Below are 20863 nucleotides of genomic sequence, written 5' to 3'. Positions count from 1 at the left end.
TAGCAAATTAACATAGAGTGTTTTTATTTAGGGGATCTGACCTCATATAATTTGATTTCAAAAAGCTCAACTAAGTATACTTGCCAAAGTTCATATAATTTCATCTTAGGCCTGTACAAGTACACAATAGTATGTTACCAAAAAAAAGTATTTTCATGTTCACAGTAGTAATGAAGTAGGATTTTAGAGAAGTGATCTGTATCAACCAGTTTCCTGCATATGTGCTTAGTCAGCTATCACACTCTCAAATTGCACAACTGTTCTGATGCAGCAAGGACACCTAAATTAAAAAAAAAAAAAAAAAAATGCTGTTAGTCCTCTGTGTTCACAGGTCTCCTCTTACATCCTTTTGCAGAAGGTAACAGAGTGTACACACTTAGTGTTGACTCCTTTTCTTTTCACGCTTTCATAAAGCATTATGCATTGTATAAACTTTACACACACATAAATGATTGCAGAACAGAGCCTCCTACAATCACAGTCCCTTTAGAAATCCTTATACCTTTTTTCTTTACTTCCTTAGCATCCAATTCCTATTTTATCACAATTCTCGGATCCAGGTGCTTTCATGAACCTTTCCTTCTTCTGTTTATAAACATTATTATATCATCCAATAATTTCCTATTTGAAGGGAAAGAAACACTCTTTCAAAAAATTAAGAAAATAAACAAAGATGCCAACATTTGTTAAAGCAGGCACAGTAGAAATTTATTACTCACAGTGTTTTCTTTTGTTGTCTCATCATTCTGCAACAGATGTGGAGAGTTCTTACCACTTAAAATTCAGCTGCAAGCATCCTAGATGCTTTCAAATTTTCAAAGTTAACAGGAGCAGGTATAAATTATGGTAGGATGCAGTTAAAGACACAAGTAGAATATTACATATTTCTCAGACATTAAACTAATGGAAGACTTGATTCTCCTCTCAAATATTTCAAATTATTCCCCTCCATTTGGTGAAAACCCCAGGGCTCTAAACACACTGTAAAGTTTGTTACTGCAGAACAAATGCAGACTTGACATCATTGACAGTTTTCACCTTTTTAATAGAAGACTTTTTAAAACTTTCAACATTACTCCTTTTCATTGAGGAAAATAGAACATCTAAAAAATCCTCCTTGAATAAGAAATACTTTCAAACATAAATTAAGAAAAATCTCTTAAACTTCGTATTTTTTACAGTGAGGACAAATCTTGCCTAAAACACATTCTTACAGATTTATAAAAGCAGTCTGATGCGATAGTTCAAAAACAGAAGTTTTCAAGTCTTATCTTTTTCCTTTGCGGTGTTCATTAAAGAAATACTGACCAAAAAATCTCTTTTCAACCCATCATTTTCATGGCTCGTAAAAGGGTCCACGGTAAAGTGCTCAGCAGCATGACTGGCAGTGTAAGATACAAGCTTGGACTTTCTCTAATCCAGTGTATTTTGATGGTTCTTGAGGTATGTACTACCTGAAAAAAGTCTCCAGTTTCTTTCCTGTATGTTTACCCTTTTGGTCTCCTGAAGTTATTCTATAAACTTGATTTTTCTTTCTTCCCCCCCCCCCCCCCCCAAAATATTAGTTCATTATGCCCATGTGTTTTCTGGTTTTCTTCCAAAACTGTAGCTTGGATTAAAACATGCACATATTCTTCACCTGTATTTTTGAAGAACTGAGGTACATTATGATTTGCTGTACAATGCTGGTTCTAAAAAACATGGGAAGGACAGATATTCAGAGTGTACATGATTAAGGAGGTATTTTCACAAAGACATCACTGTAGGCCTGACAGTTGGTACCAGTGAAAAACAGCTGGCCTAAGAGTATCTTCTTGTTACTCCATTTAACTGAAAGCAGCAAGAGGTGAGGCATTCCTCAGATTTCCGATATTTCTTGAAATGACAGTGTGAGAGCTGTAGACTACCTTTTCATCACAGTTGTAAAGGATATCTAAAGGAAAACAAACAATGCAGAAAAAAAAAATTATTTCATGACGTAACTTTTTTTGTCAAGAAAGAGCAGAAATTCATAATGAATTAAAGTAAAACGGAGAAAGAAAAGATTTAGAAATTAAGGACAAAATACAAGCTTTTCTTGTGAAACACCTTAAAAAAAACCCTAAAACTCATAAATCCCATCCCTTCAGTAATTAGAGAACATGTAGACAAACTTTTAGAAAAATACACCAACATCCAGCTCTGCTGTGATGCACCTCTTAGAAATCAATAGCCCAGCTTCTCAGTGAGGCAGACTGACAGGATCCTTCGGAGGTTAAACCCCTGAAAGCACTGAATGATTTGAATATATCTTTGAATATATTCCTTCTGTAATAATGGCCTTGCAAAGTTTTGTTTCCAAACCAACAGATAAAGGACTTCATTACATACTTCAGCTCCTAAATATTAAAATAACAAGCACCATGAGGAAAGTACATAAAGGGCTTTGCCCATTTTTGTGAAGCACACAAAATCCATACTGTTTGTGTGGTTTTAAGGACACAATGTAATCATTGGTCAACATGACCTAGGTTAAGAAAACTAGTAAACCAGTTCTAATCTTGGGTGAAGAGTTTTTCCTAATATTTTTGTTTTGTTTTTATTAAAACCTCAAAGGGAAAGAGCCAAGTATCCAGATGGTCTTGTTCTCACCTAATAAGCAGAATATTATGAAAGGCATGCTTTAATCCATCAACCAAATCAGTTATCTTTAAACAGTTGTTAAAATAATACATTCAAAGTTCTCCTCTCCAGACAGTAAAAATACTCTAAGTATTAGGTACTTGGCATTTACAACCAATGTTACATGCCTATCTAATCAAGCAAAACACAATACCAAAATATTAAAAAGGTGGCATTAACTTGATGAGAGTGGCTCACACACCAAAAAGGATTACAGTGGTAGGATGCTACATGGGCTGCCTGTAAAGAAAGTGTCATGGTTTTGGCTGGGATGGGGTTGCCTTTCTTGCTAGCAGCTGGTGTAGTGCTGTGTTTTGGATTTGGGGTAAGAACAGCAGGATAGCGCACTTGGTGGTTTTGGTTGTTGCTGAGCAGTCAGGGCTTTTTCTGCTCCTCATACTGCCCCGCCAGTGACCAGGCTGGGGCGGGGGGCAGGTGGGGGGCACAAAAAGCTGGGAGGGGACGCAGCCAGGAGAGCTGACCCCAATGACCAAAGGAATTTCCCATGCTGTATGACATCATGCTCAATATATAAAGCCGAGGAAGAAGGAAGCAGGGACGTTCGAAGTTGTGGCGTTTGTCTTCCCAAGTAACCATTACACACAATGGAGCCCTGCTTTCCTGCAAATGGCTGAACACCTGCCCGCTGATGGGAAGCAGTGAATGAATTCCTTGTTTTGCTTTGCTTGCATGTGCAGCTTTTGTTCTACCTTTATTTCAACTCACGAGGCTTTTTTCCCCTCACTTTTACTCTTCCAATTCTCTTCCCCCATCCAAACTGGGGGGAGCGAGTAAGCAGCTGCATTGTGCTAATTGTTGACTGGGGTTAAACCACGACAGAAACAAACAAAAAACTAAACTCTGGTGTGATGAAAGATAGTCTTTGGATTGCCTGTTTTCTTCTCTTTTTGCTGTGAATTTTTAAGTCTTTACAACAGTATGATATTATTAGAATTTCTAAATCACAATATGTAGGATCCCAATTACTATCAAAGCCAATCAGATGGAAGAAGGATACAATATACAATTAAAGATAGCATATGTACAGTGACACCAAGAATGAATACATCAAAATATATCCAAATGCATAAAGAGCATTTACACTCTTGAAAACAAATGTAAAAGTCAAGTACAACCACCTACTCATCACCAATAGTCCAATTTCTCACAACCGTTACAGCAGAGATAGGTACTGGAGAATGACTTGAGGGAGTAAATAATGACTTTATAAAATAGTCATACAGAAGCTTCCATATATCTGAGTGGTGTGAAAAGACAAATTCTGTTAGCTGCTAATAAATACTACTTTTCTGGCTGAGAAACAAACAAAAAAGATTAATCGCTTTACTATTATCAGTTTGCAGCAAGTAAATAAGAACGTTCAAAGTCCAGTCCACGAGAACACGACTCTCAATATTAGTTAATACATAAGCCTCAGCAATGCCTTTGTGACACCTTTAGAACAACTGAAATTAAATATGTATCACTTACTTCTTGCAGTACTTGTCCAAGTGTCTCCCGGCTGTGAATGCGCTTCCTGTTGAAAAGCCAAACCACATTTATTTCTGCACAAAGCATTGGAGGATCTTGTAACCATCAATCATTTATCCCATTTCAAAAAGAAAAGACTGTTATGCTAGGCTTTGTTCCACATCCTTTCCCTTATGGAACCCTGACGCAATTTTACAGGCTCAATGCAATCTGGTGGAATCTACAATTTCTGAATCAGGCCTGTTATTATTCTCATCAGTGGGAACTACCTGCAATAAGGCTTGCAACAGACCACATCTTTTCAGAAAATAACCCTGTTTATTCAAAAGCTTAGTAAAATTTCAGCATAAATCCTACTATCTGGATATAGCTAATAATTAGTTACTTTAGTGCCATCTTCTCCAGCACTAGACAGCTGTTACATAGCAACTGATACAAGAAGTTAAGAAATAGGTCTTTTTTCAGTCTTTCTTTCAACATAGTGAAAGCAGTAAGCAGCGCTTGCAAACATAACAGCAATATAAAGACTTAAAAAAAAGATTTTCCGTCAAAAGCGAGAACACATTACTACAGCTACTGTTCTCAAACATCCTGTAATACATGCCCTAAAAATACTAGAAATGCAGATAGAAGTTAAGACATTTTTACCTGTCTATTTTGGTTGCTATCACCACCGTAAAGTTGCCTTCTGTATTGGGCAGGTAGGTAGAAGGTATAATAACGTAACTTCCTGCAGGAAGTCTGCAAAGTTGGCTGACTTCCTGTGAATAGCAGTGGGGTACACAGCTAACCAGTGGCTCCAAGTGTAGAAAGGAGGAAGTATGTGGTTTCCAGCTGCTGTTAGGGACCTGCAAAAAAAGAATGAAAACATGCCTGCCTTTTCATGTTTCAGGCCTCACACCGTTTAATTCCTGGTATACCATAGTGTGGTACGTTCTGTATCTATGCCACTCTTCCATCGAGAGCTATATGAGAGGGATGGGAAGGTTTCCAGAAAATCCAGATGGCAGCATCAAGAACAGATAAGTCATTCCTACCATATTTGTAGCCACCTTATACAATCCACTACCCACATAGCTCAAAAGCTGTTTCTGTTGTCCAACCTTACTCTTCCTCACTGCAGGCTAATGCCCTTGCTTTTCACCTCATGAATATGGTGAACAAGCTACATCCTTCCTCTTTCTAGTGGCCTTTCCTGTACTAAAAATTCATATTAGACTTCTCAGTCGCCTATAGGCATGAAAAATACCATTCTATATTATGTATTTGAAGTTATAGTATCACTTCTGACGCTCAACTACAGGCTGGCCACTTAAGCAACACCTTTTTTGAAGCACATTTTCCAAAAATAAAGCTAGCTTTCCCTGCAAAATAGCCACCTAACCAAAAGCTTCCCATTCTACATTTATGCTGATCACTGGCACATACATGTAGAGCTTGTATTTGTCCACACTAAATCATATTTTGCTTTGTTTCAGATCATCTGTTCAACTTACCAGTCCTTTTGAATTCTAACCTTGTTTGCAGATCCAACATCACTTGCCAACGGACAATTAAATTATTAGAGATGAAGAAAGTAAGTTTTCATGGTGAATTACCAAAAGGTCTGGTCGTCCATCACTAAGACCCTGAGAATTCTTTGCAAATCCTCAAAAGAATTTATAATTTTTAAGACTAACTTAGAATACTGGAAGGATTCAGTGGAATCAATTATCTGGTTACTGTGCTACCTATTGTGAAGTTATTCTGTATCTTCCATAGGCATTCCTTCATAGGACCAGCCTATGTTTCTCCTAGAAACAGGATGTCCCTTGCCAAGTGCAAGGAGCACTGAACTAACTGACAGGCTTTACCTTCACAATTGGCAATGAGCAATCAAACTGACCAGAAGTTGTCTTACCTGGAAAATGTGGAAACCTATAGGACGACACTTGCTATCTTGGCAGTGCTGACGAAGGGTAACTTTCACACTGCTTTTTCCTCGTCCTGCAGGAATGGAGAGGGGAAAGCAGGGATTGATATGGAAGGAGGGGAAGTTCCTGCTGCCTCCAGCACTTTGCCCATTTTTCCAGCATCCATGCAGCTGCACTGTCTCCCATTCACCTGCTGGGAGCTCTTCACAGAGGGCAGCATCTGTGGGCGGTGGTTTTAGCTCACTATCAAATGTACGAGAGAAAAGAAACCAAGTGTATAAAATCTGTACAATTTCACAAGACCTAGAACACCAGCTGACAAAACAAACTAGTATTACATAGAAACAATTCCTCCAAACCTGCAGCACAAAGAGAACTGTACAATTCTAAGTCCTTAGGTAATTCACAGAACTCCACAAGAACAACGTAGCATATACAAACCATGCACTAAAACCGATAGATTTTTGTACGTTCATGAAGTAATGCAGCTTACACATTTTTCCTTGATACTCTTGTGCTATTTGTCCTATCTGAAAGCAATACAACTGACAGCGGCTTCTGCAGTACACACTGAGCACCTCCACAAGTCTAAAGCATACCACCATTGCCTTTTTTTATATTCACTGTCTTTAATCAGAGGTAAAATGGTAGTTTCCTCTGATGCAATCACTGTAATGTTAACCCGTATTTCAATCCTAGCCCAGCACCGCTTTTCACAGCAATGTGAACAATTTAGTATCATTATCAGTTGTGCAGCATCTGAAACTGCATTTCAACATAACTGGAAACATATCATCTGCCCTTATTTCCAATTCTCCAGTTAAGAACATAAAACAGCTGTTATGTTATTCTGTGATTGTACATTCTAGACACATACCCAGACTGGCACCTCTCTTTCAGTCTGGGGAAGTGTTACACTTAACAGCAATACTAGAAATTTTATCCCATCATTGAAAGTGCAACATACTGTGTAGATGAAATATACCCAGAAACCAAATATTTTTCCAGTAAGAAGTACGTAACTTGAACCCATACACCAGAATTAACATCATAGTTTTGCAGACCTTTATTCGGTCTAAAACTTGATGCCATCTTGCTTCCAAATTCCAGAGAGTAAATGATTAATGTGTGTTCTTGACTTTGAAGTGTGATTTGCCAGCTTCTCTCCAACAAGATGCAAGTTGATCGTGTACTACCAGAATATAAAAAAACTTGAACAGCTTTTAAACACGTTGTCAACAGTATGTTTTGCTTCTGTATACAGCTTACCTGGCACAAGCTATTACACAACTTCCCATTTTTTCAGGTTTATTGGAAGAAGGTACGATTTTGCTGACTCCACACAACTACTCATCATTGTGCCTTCTTAAGTATTTATTTCAAGGCTATGGTCACCAACACAGAATTGCTCACGAATAACTGACTTAAGTGCTGAGATAGCTATGTAGTCAACTACAATTAAAAAAAATTTAAAGGCATCAGAAGCTAGTGGACTGATATTGCTGATATTTCCTGTTGGATAAGCAAGCACTTTTATACAGAAAGAAAAGATTGTTCCAAGTCCATTATAAAAGTCTATTTTGTGTCACAAGTTATGAGGAAAAATCAGCTAGAATACAATATGCAGTGACCCTTCCAAGAATTTTGTCATTATGCCGGTAAACTTCTTGAGGCTTTCACAAGTAAGAAGTTGAGCTGTATTGTCAGCGTTGAATGCTTTAATTCAAAAAGTAATTCTTCACTCAGCTAAAGATGACATCATAAATGTCTATGTGCCATTTTCTACATCTGTCCTGAAAAGATGAGCTGTAAGTATTATGTCGTCTGAGTCCACTACTGACACTCCATTTGCATTTGAAGCTGCACTGCTCACTAATAATAATAAGTCAGGCAATCTGTTAGTACGCGTTTCCCAGCATACATCATAATGTACTGCTCTCCTTTTCTGTCACTGATTGCAGTAACAGCTGCTTTTAACTTCTGGGGCACATGGTACATCTTCATTTTTCCATACATTAAGAAAGAATCTCCACATATTGAGAAGCACGTTTTGCAGAAACCTATTCAGTCCTTTTACAAAATGTGCACTTTCTCAAAACATTAGGCTGTGGTTTAGAGTCAAGATGCTATTCATCTGACTAATTCTGACTGATTTTTTAAGAAGAGGTAGTACCAGCTTCATGCAAAAAGAAGAAGATAGAATACTGCTTACATGAATTCAAAGACACAACAATGCTGTTACTTGGTGTTCTGCACAACCCTTCAAAAACATTTTGAACATTTACACTCAGTGCTACACTTCAAAATTTGTCTGTCAATGATATAAGAAGTTTTCTGTTTTGTTTTAAACCTACCTGAGAGAGATCCTTCCTGTTGAAAATACACGAAGCAAGAAATTCCCTACTGCATCTTTCAGAAAAGTGCTGGGAACAACAAGATAAAACCCAGGCGAAAGGTCACAGCACACATGCACTTCTCTGTCATAGGAATGGCAGATGGTACCTACAACTGGAGGAGCAGAGAGGGTCTTTGGAAGGTTAAATCGTTTCTTCTCCACCTAGAATAGATGCATAACGATGCATGGTGTTTTAGGAAAAATGAGGAGTTTTTAATAAAACTAAAAGTGATCAAATACTGGTTAAAGTATTTTAAAGCATGCATACATTTATAAAAGGAAACAAGTAAGGAGAAGAGTATCAGCAGATAAGCTGAACATCAAAGAGGAGTAGGAAGAGTTAATATTCAGGAGTAGTAAATTTAGGAATAGTCATCAAATAATCAGAATGAAATGTCATGCACTAGTTTGGAATGGTCCCAAAAGTTCTGCTACTTGGCACTCAATGATAACAAGAAAGTACTAGTCCACTAATAGTTTGTACAGACAGAACTGCATTGTGGAATAAACAGGATCATTTTAACCTAAATCAGAGATGTAAAATGCGTGAACAGTTGAATCATATCACTGCCGTAGGAAATGAATGCTTCTACTCAGATGTTTCAGTAATGCTTTAAAACTTCTATTTGCAAAAAGAAAAATGTCAGCCCCATATTACCTTCCAGACATGCAGTCCCACAGCCTGGTAATTCTTCCCCTGCGTGCCTTCTGTCAAAGATAGATTTTCCTCTGCCAAGTGAGTCAGATTTTTGATTCTTCCAGCCCAGTCAGCGCTGTATTTCTTATGTTTCTGCAGCAGAGCAATGCACACCTCGCTCTTTTCACAGACTCTCAGCCAGAACTTGGGGTTTGTAGGGAAGCTGCTGTTGTTACGGCAGCCACCTGCAGACTGGCCTCTCACCCAGGATCCAAAAAGATTCTGCGAGTGATGCAGCACTTTCTCTAACAAAACAAGAAAAACATGGTGCAGATTTCAGACACCAGAGGTGACGGAATTTTACAGAACAGATATATTGCAGAGATCCCTCAGCCCAAGAAAACATGCCATCATACCACTGGCACTTTCTCCCAAGCAGATATTCATGATCGATATTTTGAGAAGCATGAGAATAAATGTCACAACTGCTAATGGCAGACTGATGACATGATTTTTACAACAAGAAACTGTTTCTAGAAATCTGAACTTTATCTCGTATCCAAAAAAAACCAAAAAAACAACAGCCTTCCAGATAAAGAACATTAATCTCTTGACAAACTGGCAAGTAACCAGATCCCAGAGAAATATCAAAGACTCCTCCAAAGATCTTAAATTTCCTCTTGTCCCTTTATTCTTTCTAGCAGAAACAGAAAAGGCCTAAGGATCTAATGAGGGAAAGACTGAGAAAAAGAAACTATGGTCTAGTTGAATCCATTTGCAATTCAAATCAGTCTTTCCTATTAACATAACATTATTTGTATGAGAAAGATGTTTTTTCATACCACACCTGTATAGAGGCTCTGAAGTTGTCCTTCCTCGTTGACTGGAAAGCCCATGGTAATCTCATCAAATTCCCTGAAAAATTCTTCTTCATCAACCCAGAACTCTCCCTCCTGGATCTGGGAGAGTAGTTCTGAGGCGACTACTGGATCTAGCTGACTCCATCCTTGACCACTGCATGTAAGACAAAAGTTAACATTTAGTTCTTTGCCCAATAAAGTTCCATAATAATGTTCTATCAAATATCCTACAGAGTAGGACAATAAGAGGACGTTTTCTTCATTTTATTGTCAAACACACGCATTGAGCATTTCTGTATATACGTTGCTAGTCAGTGAGAGGGATAATGAAAAGTATGAATCACAACATATCAAAGAAAACTTAGAAACAAATTAATACCAGCAGCATACTTCTAGGTGAAATAGGTACTTTCTTACAACAGGCAGTACAGTCCAAAGTGTTAAAGCAAAATAAAGAATTTAATTGTTAAAAACAGTAACAAAAAAATAAAGCTGCACAGTGACTGTTCTGAAAGAATTTTAATACTGTACAGTGAACATCAAAAACCACTGTCTGTATGAAGCAGCTGGTTATCCCCATGAGTCTGCTGGCTAAGTCATGATAGACCAAGAATTTAAACACCTCATTATTCAGTGCCCATTAAAAGCTAATACTTTCACCTTTTGATTGTTTCACTAACAGAGAACAGTTTTGGACTTGAATCAAACAAGGCCTTAAGGCCACTCAGTGAAGTCCTGTCCTTTTGCAGCTACATGGCAACTTACTGTTTGGCAAAGAAACTAAGAGAGACTAACTGTATAACCAAAACTCTGCCAAAAGCAAAAATCAACTTACGTCTCAATTAATGTGATTAAGCCATCTTTTTAAGGCAGGGAAAAAACCTAATTGCTCTAAAATGTTTATTAACATGATCATATTTTATGTTACCATATTTTAATGCTGAAAGCTTGCTCCTTGGGTCAAGAATTGCATGTTCTTTTGTACAGTCTAAATATGCTAACATTTTTCAAAATAAGCTAGTAGGGTCTACCCTTTCATTCTTGTTACTTTGCACTTCCTGTAAAACAGATCTCTTCCTTGTATCTACTTTATATCTACTCAACTCCAGCTTTTCCTACTTACATTAATCTACAGAAATGAGAGCACACAAGCAAAAAACATAAGCATCCTTCCCTCTGCTGTATTTTATTTTATACATACTCCTTTGCTTGTCTTCTGCAACTGAGACAAAATCAAATGAGAAGAGTCAAGTAAAGCTGAGTGACTACGTCACAAACTTCTTATGAGCAAAGATGCTTAGATCAATTGCAGAACAAAAAAGCACCACAAAAATCAGAGACAGAATATAAACCAACATCTTAAGTTTATCTCTATGAAGAGACATGGTGCTTTGATAATGAAAAAAAATTATTAAAAAATTCATATTAGCAGAACTCAGAGATCAAAACAACTAGCCTTAGAACCAATGAGGACTGTGAACTACTGAACTGTAAAGGACTGCATACAAACTGAAGTCTCTCTCCTCCACTGTAGCCTGTTAGCAACATTTGCCTATGCTTTGCATAGAAATGCTTTGTACTTCAGAACTTCCACAAATGATTTTCCAAATGAAAGTAAACCTACTCACCCCTCACACCAAGGACCTCTCCAGCACCGCCTCCCCCAAGGATTTCGTATTCGTAGTAGGAAGATTTCTTTGCCTGACGCTTCAGACAGATTCAACATGTCTATCACAATAAAGGCATGAAATTCTCCTAGTTCACTTGCACCTGAATAGCAAAATAAAAAAAAAAAGGCATTTGAAAGCAAACAAAAGAACCTGCTCTACATTTTACAATGAATGACATTAAACTATCCTGTGAAATAAGGCAGTTTTGAGATAAAAGGAAGTTGCTTTTAAGTCAGTATAAAAAACACTAAATAGTTCATTTTAGTTGTGATTAAAAATATATTAATTCACTACTTATCTCAAACATCTACAAATTATCGATGCTGAAATTCATTGGAAGTTTTAAGGTTGTTTTTTAGCTGTTTTATCAGGGGTTAGGGGGTGTGCGTTTGTTTTTGAGAACTGACCATACTAGCATCTAATATAAAAAGCACTCCTCAAAAGCACCCTCCATCCTGAACTCAGCAACATCCTTAAATCTTTATCCAAAGTTATATAAAATCGCCCCACAAAACCCATATAGTACTAGAATCAGCACTATGCATTTGCTGGCTGTCTTGTGCTCTGAACCCTGTTAAATTGAGATATTTACTTTTAAACTGTCTAGACCTTTACTATTACCTTGCCTGGAATTGAGGACTGAGCAGCTTATTACACACTGTTCCTTCAGATTCATTAATTTTCTAAACAGTGCTTTCTCCAAAACCATGCCAGTCTTCCCTTTCTCCACGTTTCTTCCTGGGGCTTTGAGGGTCCATCTTTCAGCAATTCCTCCAGTCAGATCAACCAAAGCATCTGCCACCTGTCCTGCCCACAACTGCTCATAAGATCCATGCACTCTATTTAAAAAAACAAAGCAAAACAAAACACATCAAATCCAAGAAAAAAGTTTCTACAAAGAGTACAAAGAGCAGAAATAAAGAAACATGTACTTGTGTACTTTCAACCCCACCCTGTATCACAATCATGACTGGACCCTGCCTCACATCCCCAGGTAGGTAAGAGAGAGCACATACTATTTTATTTACAGAATACATCATCTAAAGAATGTGTAAGCCATCAGACATTCCACTGTTTGATGGGAAGTTTATTACAATTCATTCCATCCTATATAGAAACCACTCTACTTCTCGTCATTTATTATCTCGTACCTTATTATCTATGCACTATATCATCTTTTGTGATATACTAACTGTATTCTGTATAAATAAATAACATTTCTTCCTCTTTTCCAATTATTCTTTGCTCACTCTGCACAACCAGAGTAGCACTTCCTTCAACAATTTAACAAATCAAGAGACCACCCACTACCCTCCCTGATACAGCAGATGCGAAAGATAGCAAAAGTCAAGACTATAACAGAATGATAAGACAAGATAGAACAATAATATCTCCACAGAAAACAAAGAATATTACCTTTCAAACCTAAAGAGAAGCTTTAACATGCCACTGCTGCTTCACAATTTCTGCTCAACATGACTTTAAGAATGAAGTATTATTGAACTGCAGTTTTCTTCTGCCCTCTGCTGGCAACCACAAAATCTTTTGTCCAAGGTCTTTTGGACATTTGATGTCTATCTTACCAGTGCACTTCGGCTCCAAATTGTTTTGTTCACCTGGACAGCATTTTGATGGATGTGTCATAAAACATAAACCAGCTGCCTTTTGAAACACGTTAACAGTACCGTTGTTTCTTCTCAAAATAATAAACTACCAAGTTAAGCAAAAGTGCAGTGAAACTCATACAACCAGAGTCTCAACTAGCATAAACTTACATAACATTGTTGCTTTCTCTGAAAATATTTGCATGTTTTCTGCTTTCCATTGAACCCTCAGTGGCCCTCAAATGCTGCACTAGTAAATTATTTCCCTTTAATAAATTAGATGAACATTGAATAGTGACTTAATGAATCAGACAGTGACTTTGAGCCCTGGTAATTCACTGCAGCTCTTACTTTTCATTGTGATTCTCTCCCTAAGACTATCTTACCTCATATGCAACTAGAAACACACTTTTCAGATCTACAGTTTAAAGAGCAGCTTCTGCACAGCCCAGTATGGGAAAGCTAGCAGCCATTGTACTTTATATTGAATAATACATAAATCAATACCCAAAGCAGCCACATAAAATAAGCAAGCAGAACGTATACAAGTATTGTACCTCCCTTTACTTCCCTCAATAACAGTGTTCACATACTTTGCATAAGCTTTTTCCAACAGTGGAAGCCAAAACAAATCCTCTGTCTGACACTGGGAAAAGCAGAGTTTACCACCAAGGCAAGGCAAACGATCATCGATGGTCACCTCCACCCAGTGTCCAAACTGCCAGACTCGACAAGTGAAACAGCCTTGGTATGACTCATCTGTCCAGCTGGGCTGACCTGGAGGGATTACCTAGATGGCAAAAGACAAAAATCAAGACAAATAACGATTACTTTTATTATTTATTTTTTTTTAAAACAAAACCAGTTTAAAATATACTGAACAACTGTTTGTACTAATCACAGGGGGGTAAAAAAATCAAAACAAAACCAGTAAAACTAAACATAATACACCTGATATTCAGTTTTAAGACTGGAATTTACAAGTGTACATTAGGTGAAAAATATTGCTGAAATATGAAACAAGAAACTTCTCTATACCTTATTCAGTAGATATTTACTCTTCTGCAAAGCTACACAGGCACATAGGAACCAACAGTCTCCCAAAATTCCTTGCTTCACTTGCACATCCTGCAGATTGTTTGAAAATAACCGAGGAGTAGAACAAATGTCCTAAAATTAAAAGAAGGGAAGTTAAAGCCAAATCCTGCATGACATTCTAAGGAAGTCTGTGTTTCAGGGAATTGGGAGGGCTCCAGAGACCTCTCACAAAATAAGGGAATTTTTACCTCTAGAACATTTCCTTTCCAGACACAGCCTAAGCAAGCAATAACAAATTACTGTCTCGTGGCTATTTTACAGGTACTTTCTCTGAGGTAAATCTAGTTCCCATGTGAATTTTAGTACACAAGTGTCACCATCAGGTGCAACTTTAGCAGAGGCACCAATAGGCGAAAGACGTAATTCATCAGCTCCTTGCTAGATATATGATCAACTGTAATAGAACTGATGCCATTCACACTGAACTGCACAACCCAAGTTACAAAAATCTCCAAATTCCGTAAGATAAAAGCCTTTTCTCCATTACAATTTTATAGCTTTTTTCTTCCCCCCCTCCACACAAAGGCAGTATCATAAATACTTCACTTCAAATGGATGTACTGCAGAAATGAGTTCTAAACTTTTTAGCTCTCATATGGCTTGCTGTGAAATCAAGCTGTAAGTTGAAAAGCAATACAAGTCAATGACAAGTCATAACCTTAAAAAAGTTTTCTTTCTTGTTCTCAAAGAAATCAACAATTGCAAAAAGCCAGCAAGATCCTTCTGAAAAACTCTAAAATCCAGTTACTGGTTTCCAAGACAGTTACGTGACATATTGAAAAATCTGGGAAAGATACAATGCCAGTTTTTAACCTGGTATACATATTAATTCCATTATGAAACATAACAAAATGTGAACTTCTACTAGTAAAATGAAATTCAAAACTTCTGCAACAGGATTTAAATCAAACCTACAAACAAGCACCCAGTCTTAAAAACTGTAATGTGTATATTGTTAACGCTGCCATACATCGGATTTATCACTTCTATATTTCTAAATAAGAACACCCAGAAGTAACCATTCAATGCTAACTACCATTCACTACCTTAAGATTCTGTTCTGCTAAAATCAGTGTCTTTTATACCTTACGACTCACCTTAGGTCTCAACCAAGATATCTCGCCTCTGAATTGGGCAAGCGGGGTACAATAATCAAAAAATATAGAGGCATCACTGGCTGGAAACGTGGGGTCTGTGTAAAGGTCTCCTTTCACAATTAATTGCTTTTTCTCTCCCAGCATTTTCAACACAATCCCAAGTAGCTTTGCCAGCTATTTCCACAACTTTATATTGCTAAGCACCAACCTAGAACATAAACGAACATTACTTGGGAACTGTAACTGAAAAACAAGTAAGCAAGACAGATTTATTTAGGAACAGAAAGCCTCTCACTCTTTCCACGGAGCACCTTGAACCATGCCATTGCTGGCTTCTTTCAGCACCTGATACCACCCTAGAGGTTCCCCGCTCTGCTGGAAAAGAGAAAGGGGGGGTCTCAGAAGAGACCTTTACTCAGGAGCACACTTAGACCCCTTCCCTTCCCCTCCCCTCTACGCACACCCTCCCCACAAGACCCCCTCCACCAACGCTCCTTTCCTCACAGCCGGCCCCAACAAGGCCCCTCCACACACACCTCTTCCTACCCACGACCCCCCCTCTCCGACCCCCACGCAGACACCCCCCGCCAGAAGGGGCCTCAACCAGGACACCTCCACACACATCCTTCCCGGCCACCGGCCCCCACAACCCGCTCCCCAGCCCTCTCCTCACCGCGGGGCACGCCCCGCCGCCATGCCGGGGGCGGCCGTTACCGCGGCAACGCCGGTCACTCCCTCACCAGCCTCCTGTCCACCCCCAGAGATAACGGACCGGGCCGCCGACCAATGGAGAGGCGGCCAGGCGGGCACGTGGTGCACGCACCACCAATCCGCCGCCGCCTAACGATCCGGGAAGGGACATGTCCCAGCGTGCCCCGCGGTAGGGGGCGGCAGTTGGGCCCGGCGGGGGTGGTGGCGGGTCTCGTAGAAAGGCCGGGGCAGCGGGGAGTAGCGATCTCCGAGTCCAGGCGATATTCCGTCCTCGTGAGTACTTGGAAGAATGTGGAAATTTTCCTCATCAGAGCTGGAGAAGGAAAAGTTAATGGCCACTGGAACAAAACTAAACTATAGAATCACAGAATCATGTTTTCGTGAAGGCCATGGCAGAGAAACTGTCAGAGGAAAGTGTTGACCCTCCGAAAGTAGTTTCCCGAGATCGTGGCAAAGATCACGTTTTCAGATAGTTTACCACTAAATGATTGTCCAAGGGCTGAACTGACAAAAAATTCTTCCCATGCTTTGACAGCTACCACTGCCTAGTGAAATAGAAAAAAATATATCAAAAAATAACTCACCTGCTATAAACAAAGCAGACCAATGACAATGGAAAGAAATGCAGAAATACAAGGCACCGTGCAGGCCATTCTTCACTAAACCACTGCGAGTCCCAAGGGTTTGGGACCAGGTCAAAGGCATACAGAAGCAGGCTGCTTTCTTTTTCATATTTGGGCCTTTTATGTTAGTGTTTCTCAAGAAGTCCAAGTGCGGTCAAGTAAGCAGGCTGCTGAGCCAGCAGGAGAGGACGCCACGCGTTACAAAAAGCACTGTTTTCACACCTAAGTCTAAGGGTTATATCACCCGGTCCCGGGGCAGAGAGGCTGTGTTAACGAGAGAGACGCACAGGAAACACGGGTCAGAAATGAATGCAGAAATCCTCCCCTCCAGCCTCCGCCTCAGCAGAACGTTGATGCTCACAGGTAACTGCAGGAGCTGTCTGACCACTGACTGATCCAGAAGCACGTTCTCTGCCCCGTGCTCGCACCTGTTGAACAGACACAAGGCTTCTCCACTGCATACAGCAAATTTAATCAACACACAAGACCTGTCACATTCAAGCTTTGACCCTTTTGGGAGCAAAGGAGACATCGCCGTCAGTAAGACTAAGGACCCCTCTTGTCTATGGCTCTTGCCAGAGCTGCATGGGCTGCAAGAGAGCTGAGAGGGGAGAGCTCTGCTGGGGAGGGAAAGGGAAAAAAAAGGCCTCTGTCTCTGGAACAGTGAGGCTCTCATCTGTGTGATTTCACCCATGATGCTTTCTTTGGGAAACAGTGATCACAGATCACAACTGCTTAAGTTTAATTAAAGGGCAGATTCTAGAAAGCAGGATGAATCTTGAACTCTAACTCAAGATTAGTTGACATCCAACCTGGAACAGTGCACTAATTAAACATGTAACAGTATTTATTTATGATGCTATTAGAAGAAAGAAAGAAATGGACATTATCTTGGTCTCTAAGAGACCTGACATGCTGTCCTTGCCCCACCACAAAGTTGGAAACAGGCGAATTCATCCATTATGCAGCTGGCAAAAAAAACCAAACTCTTTGGAACAAAAGCAGCAGAGAATTTTCTCTGTTGCCTTCTGGCAATTCTGCTGGATTAAACTATTTCTGAAGACAGAAACATAAGTCTATTTAGACAGTAAGTCTTGAAGAGAATATTTCAAGACAAAATGACACCTGCCTTTTCGCCAACCTGTTTCCCAGTGCACTTGACATAGGTGCTTCATATGTCCTTGTAAAAAAGGAAAGCACACACCGAGAGGCTGAGACCAGTTGCTATGGAAACTGAAACAGTTAAAAAGGATTTGCATCCAGTTAAATAGCCAGCTCATTTCCATGTGAATGAATACTATCCTTTGACAGAGTAGTGTTTGGTATTTTAATGATTATTTCCCAGTTTTTGAATTTCATCAACCTCATGTTTACTTTTGTCTCCAGGACAGGGAGATGGGTAAAAGCGATGGAGCAACGGTGGTTGGGTCCAACGCGTGTGTTTTTCTGCAAACTCGGACACGCAGAAGTTGTCCAAATTGCACAGGGGGGCGCTTCTAACTCTTTGGATCCTGACACCAGGCTTAGGAAGGCACAGGCTTAGTCCCTGCAATACCACTAGGCTGACAGTGGTCGGAGCTGTGTCAGAGGAAAAGCACAGAATGTCATTTTGCTGTCATTTTGCTTAAGGGGGATTTGGGGGGGGAGGGCGGGGCGTGTATTTGGGGTTTTTAGTAGCAGCCTGGTATCGCAGCGCTCTCTTCAGCTACTGGGAAGACAGATTCTTCCAGAAAGACAGAGTGGCTTGCCCTGAGGAAGACTCCCACTGCTAAACAAAGACCTCCCTCATTACCTCTGGCACATCCAGAGGTAAAGCACAGCTCCAAACTTCCATGCTGGCTACCACAGCACACAAGTACAAGGTGGTACAAGACACCAAAATTAAAACAATGCACAAAGCTGATGCTTCCCTAGGTCGTACACCTGGAATGTCAACCAGATATTACAACTTAATCCCTGTGACACTTTCCACCAAACCATAGGAGAGTGAAGAATATCCCATCTCCCACCATTTCCTATCACCTGTCACTCTTCCTTAAGACCCTGCATCTCAGTAAGTATGCTTTTGGAAAAGGGTCCAGTGCTCTGCAAAACCATTTCTTAAATTTTAGAGAAGAGAGACTTGTCTCTAGTATATTAGAACATCTTCCTTGTGGGGCACAGAGCATGCTAAACTACTACTGTAACTAATGAAAAAACAGGATAAAACCACAATATTAATAAAAAAAAAAATCTTCTTAAGTTGGTGTGGAATACACAGCAGCATTTGAGGTAATTTTTGAGAAACAGTCTGCAATTTCCACTTTAAAAGGATGGTGAAGCATCATGCTCCACCCCAGAGCTAAAGCAATACCTGAAGTATGGAAGACATACCTTGCAGCAAGAGACCAAACAACTCAATCTGTTTTCTTTAAGAATTAAGAGGTACTTACATGGGAAAGAGGTTAGTAACAATAAGCAGTTTATGTTTTGCAAACAAAGCACTCGTTTCCAGAGCTGGAAGCTGAAACTAGACAAATCCAAACTAGAAACTAGGTATGCAGTTCTAGGAATGCATGTAATCAAAAGCTAAAGGCACTTACGTGGGGCTTCAACGAATTCAGTGTCATTTAAACTGGGTCCTCCCAACAGAAAAATGATTCTGTGTCTCAGAGGATAGTGGCTCACACTGTGATTTCTACTGCGTTTTTTTTATACTCACAGTCTGATATTGTGGGTCATAATGACTTTAAGCTTTTATCAATCTATAGTAAAAAAAAGTGAAAACAAGTATCACGTGATTTATAAGCACTGACTGTATTGTGTTGTTTTGTCTTTGCACAAACACAAACAGGGAATACCAACTGAAGAGGTGTACTTGCTCCAAGTGAATTGTGCAGTACACATGCTTAGTATAGATGTACAGAAGGTCCCATGTTATCCAAAAAAGGCAATGGCCAAGGTCACTGCAGCATGAGAACATGACAAAATTTTGGTTAAATCAAAAATGTTTGGGATGCTTGCTAGAATTGTTCTCGGTTAATGGACTATATCATTAGGATATTGCAACGTATCATGAAAGCAAAATTACTAATACAACCTTAACAGTTAAGTTAAACATGTTAAACATGTAGTTAACAAGAATTATACTTAATGTATTAACCAATGTGGCTATGAAATGCTAAAAAATTCAGTAATATTCCATTTTATTAAGGGGTTTGGTTCTTCAGAGCTTTTCCACAAGTGCAGTTTCTAGATCCCATGTTGCCCTGCTCAAAGCTGCAATGAAATAAAGTAACTTTTATTTCAAAATAAAGATAACCCTGTCTCTTGGCATCTGCTTAAATAAAACAGATTTGCTGTACTAATCTAACAGATCAGAAATGAATGTACCAAAGATAAGGGAAATAAACAGTTTCTATTTAATCTAATTTGCCCGTCAATGTGAAGTCTACTACAAATCAAGACAGAAAGTAGCCTGAAGCATTAATATATTTTGTGTCAACAAAAGGAAGGCTTATCTCCACAAACTTGCTGCCAATCTTTTGTCTCTTCAAAATAAAAACGCACTCCTTGCTCACAGGAGGAGCAAAAGTATCTGAAGGAGGACTCATGGAATACTTTCAACAAATCTTACTCTGCTTCTGTGTTTCAGAGAACAAGTCTTGTGGAAATAGCCATCTGATGGGATCTCAGAGGTAAGAGCAGAAACACTTAACTTGCGTCTCATGGTCTTTAATCAGCAGTCTGTGACGTTCCGCCAGCATTTCCCTGCTCTGATGCCTGTATATGCAAACACACAGCTGATCTGATCTATTTCGGTCAGTGGTAGTAACAATTGCTGTTCATAGCCTTGGTTTCAGCCACCATTCATCAGTGACCATAGGTAAGAATCAGTGCATAGATTGATGCACTGCACTAAGCTGCACTTCCACTGAACCGACCTGCAACACAGCGAGCACTAAATCCCCATTACAGACAATTAACTTAGTATTTGTGGCCCTCTCAGCATTGTGGGCAAATATCCAGAGCCAGTGACACCTGTAACCACCAACCAGCCTCTCCTTAAGGGAAGTGCCACCTGCTGAGAGAGAGGTCTTTTTAACAACTGGTAACACCGTTCC

At 39.4% G+C, this 20863-nt stretch overlaps 1 protein-coding gene across 2 annotated transcripts; it reads right to left on the bottom strand.

The window, feature by feature from the left end:
* Positions 1 to 1450: 1450 nt before the first annotated feature.
* On the bottom strand, positions 1451 to 15570 carry CAPN10 (calpain 10). 2 transcript variants are annotated; one of them, XM_074153452.1, is made up of 13 exons: positions 15427 to 15570; positions 14270 to 14401; positions 13825 to 14021; positions 12249 to 12466; positions 11586 to 11727; positions 9945 to 10111; positions 9119 to 9402; positions 8420 to 8622; positions 6053 to 6308; positions 4801 to 5000; positions 4153 to 4198; positions 1908 to 1933; positions 1451 to 1454 (listed from the first exon to the last, which is right to left on the bottom strand). In XM_074153452.1, exons 1-13 carry the CDS (start codon positions 15568 to 15570, stop codon positions 1451 to 1453), a joined length of 2019 nt encoding a protein of 672 aa, XP_074009553.1. The 2 variants fall into 2 exon arrangements, with proteins under 2 accessions (XP_074009553.1, XP_074009551.1); XM_074153450.1 differs by lacking the exon at positions 1451 to 1454 and having other exon boundaries at positions 1904 to 1933.
* Between the last annotated feature and the right edge of the window lie 5293 nt (positions 15571 to 20863).

This window comes from Numenius arquata, chromosome 9, assembly GCF_964106895.1.
Source record: "Numenius arquata chromosome 9, bNumArq3.hap1.1, whole genome shotgun sequence".
Classification (NCBI taxonomy): domain Eukaryota; kingdom Metazoa; phylum Chordata; class Aves; order Charadriiformes; family Scolopacidae; genus Numenius; species Numenius arquata.
This window is presented reverse-complemented; position numbering and strand designations above follow the sequence as displayed.

What these genes read in the sequence shown, in the direction of transcription:
- CAPN10 (XM_074153452.1), bottom strand. Translation starts at nt 15,570, where the DNA reads ATGCTGGGAGAGAAAAAGCAATTAATTGTGAAAGGAGACCTTTACACA. An exon ending in TGGGACTGCATGTCTGGAAG is followed by an intron (nt 8,623 to 9,118) that starts GTAATATGGGGC and finishes CATCTATTCTAG; the next exon opens with GTGGAGAAGAAACGATTTAA. An exon ending in TAGGTTTCCACATTTTCCAG is followed by an intron (nt 5,001 to 6,052) that starts GTAAGACAACTT and finishes CTTTTTTTGCAG; the next exon opens with GTCCCTAACAGCAGCTGGAA.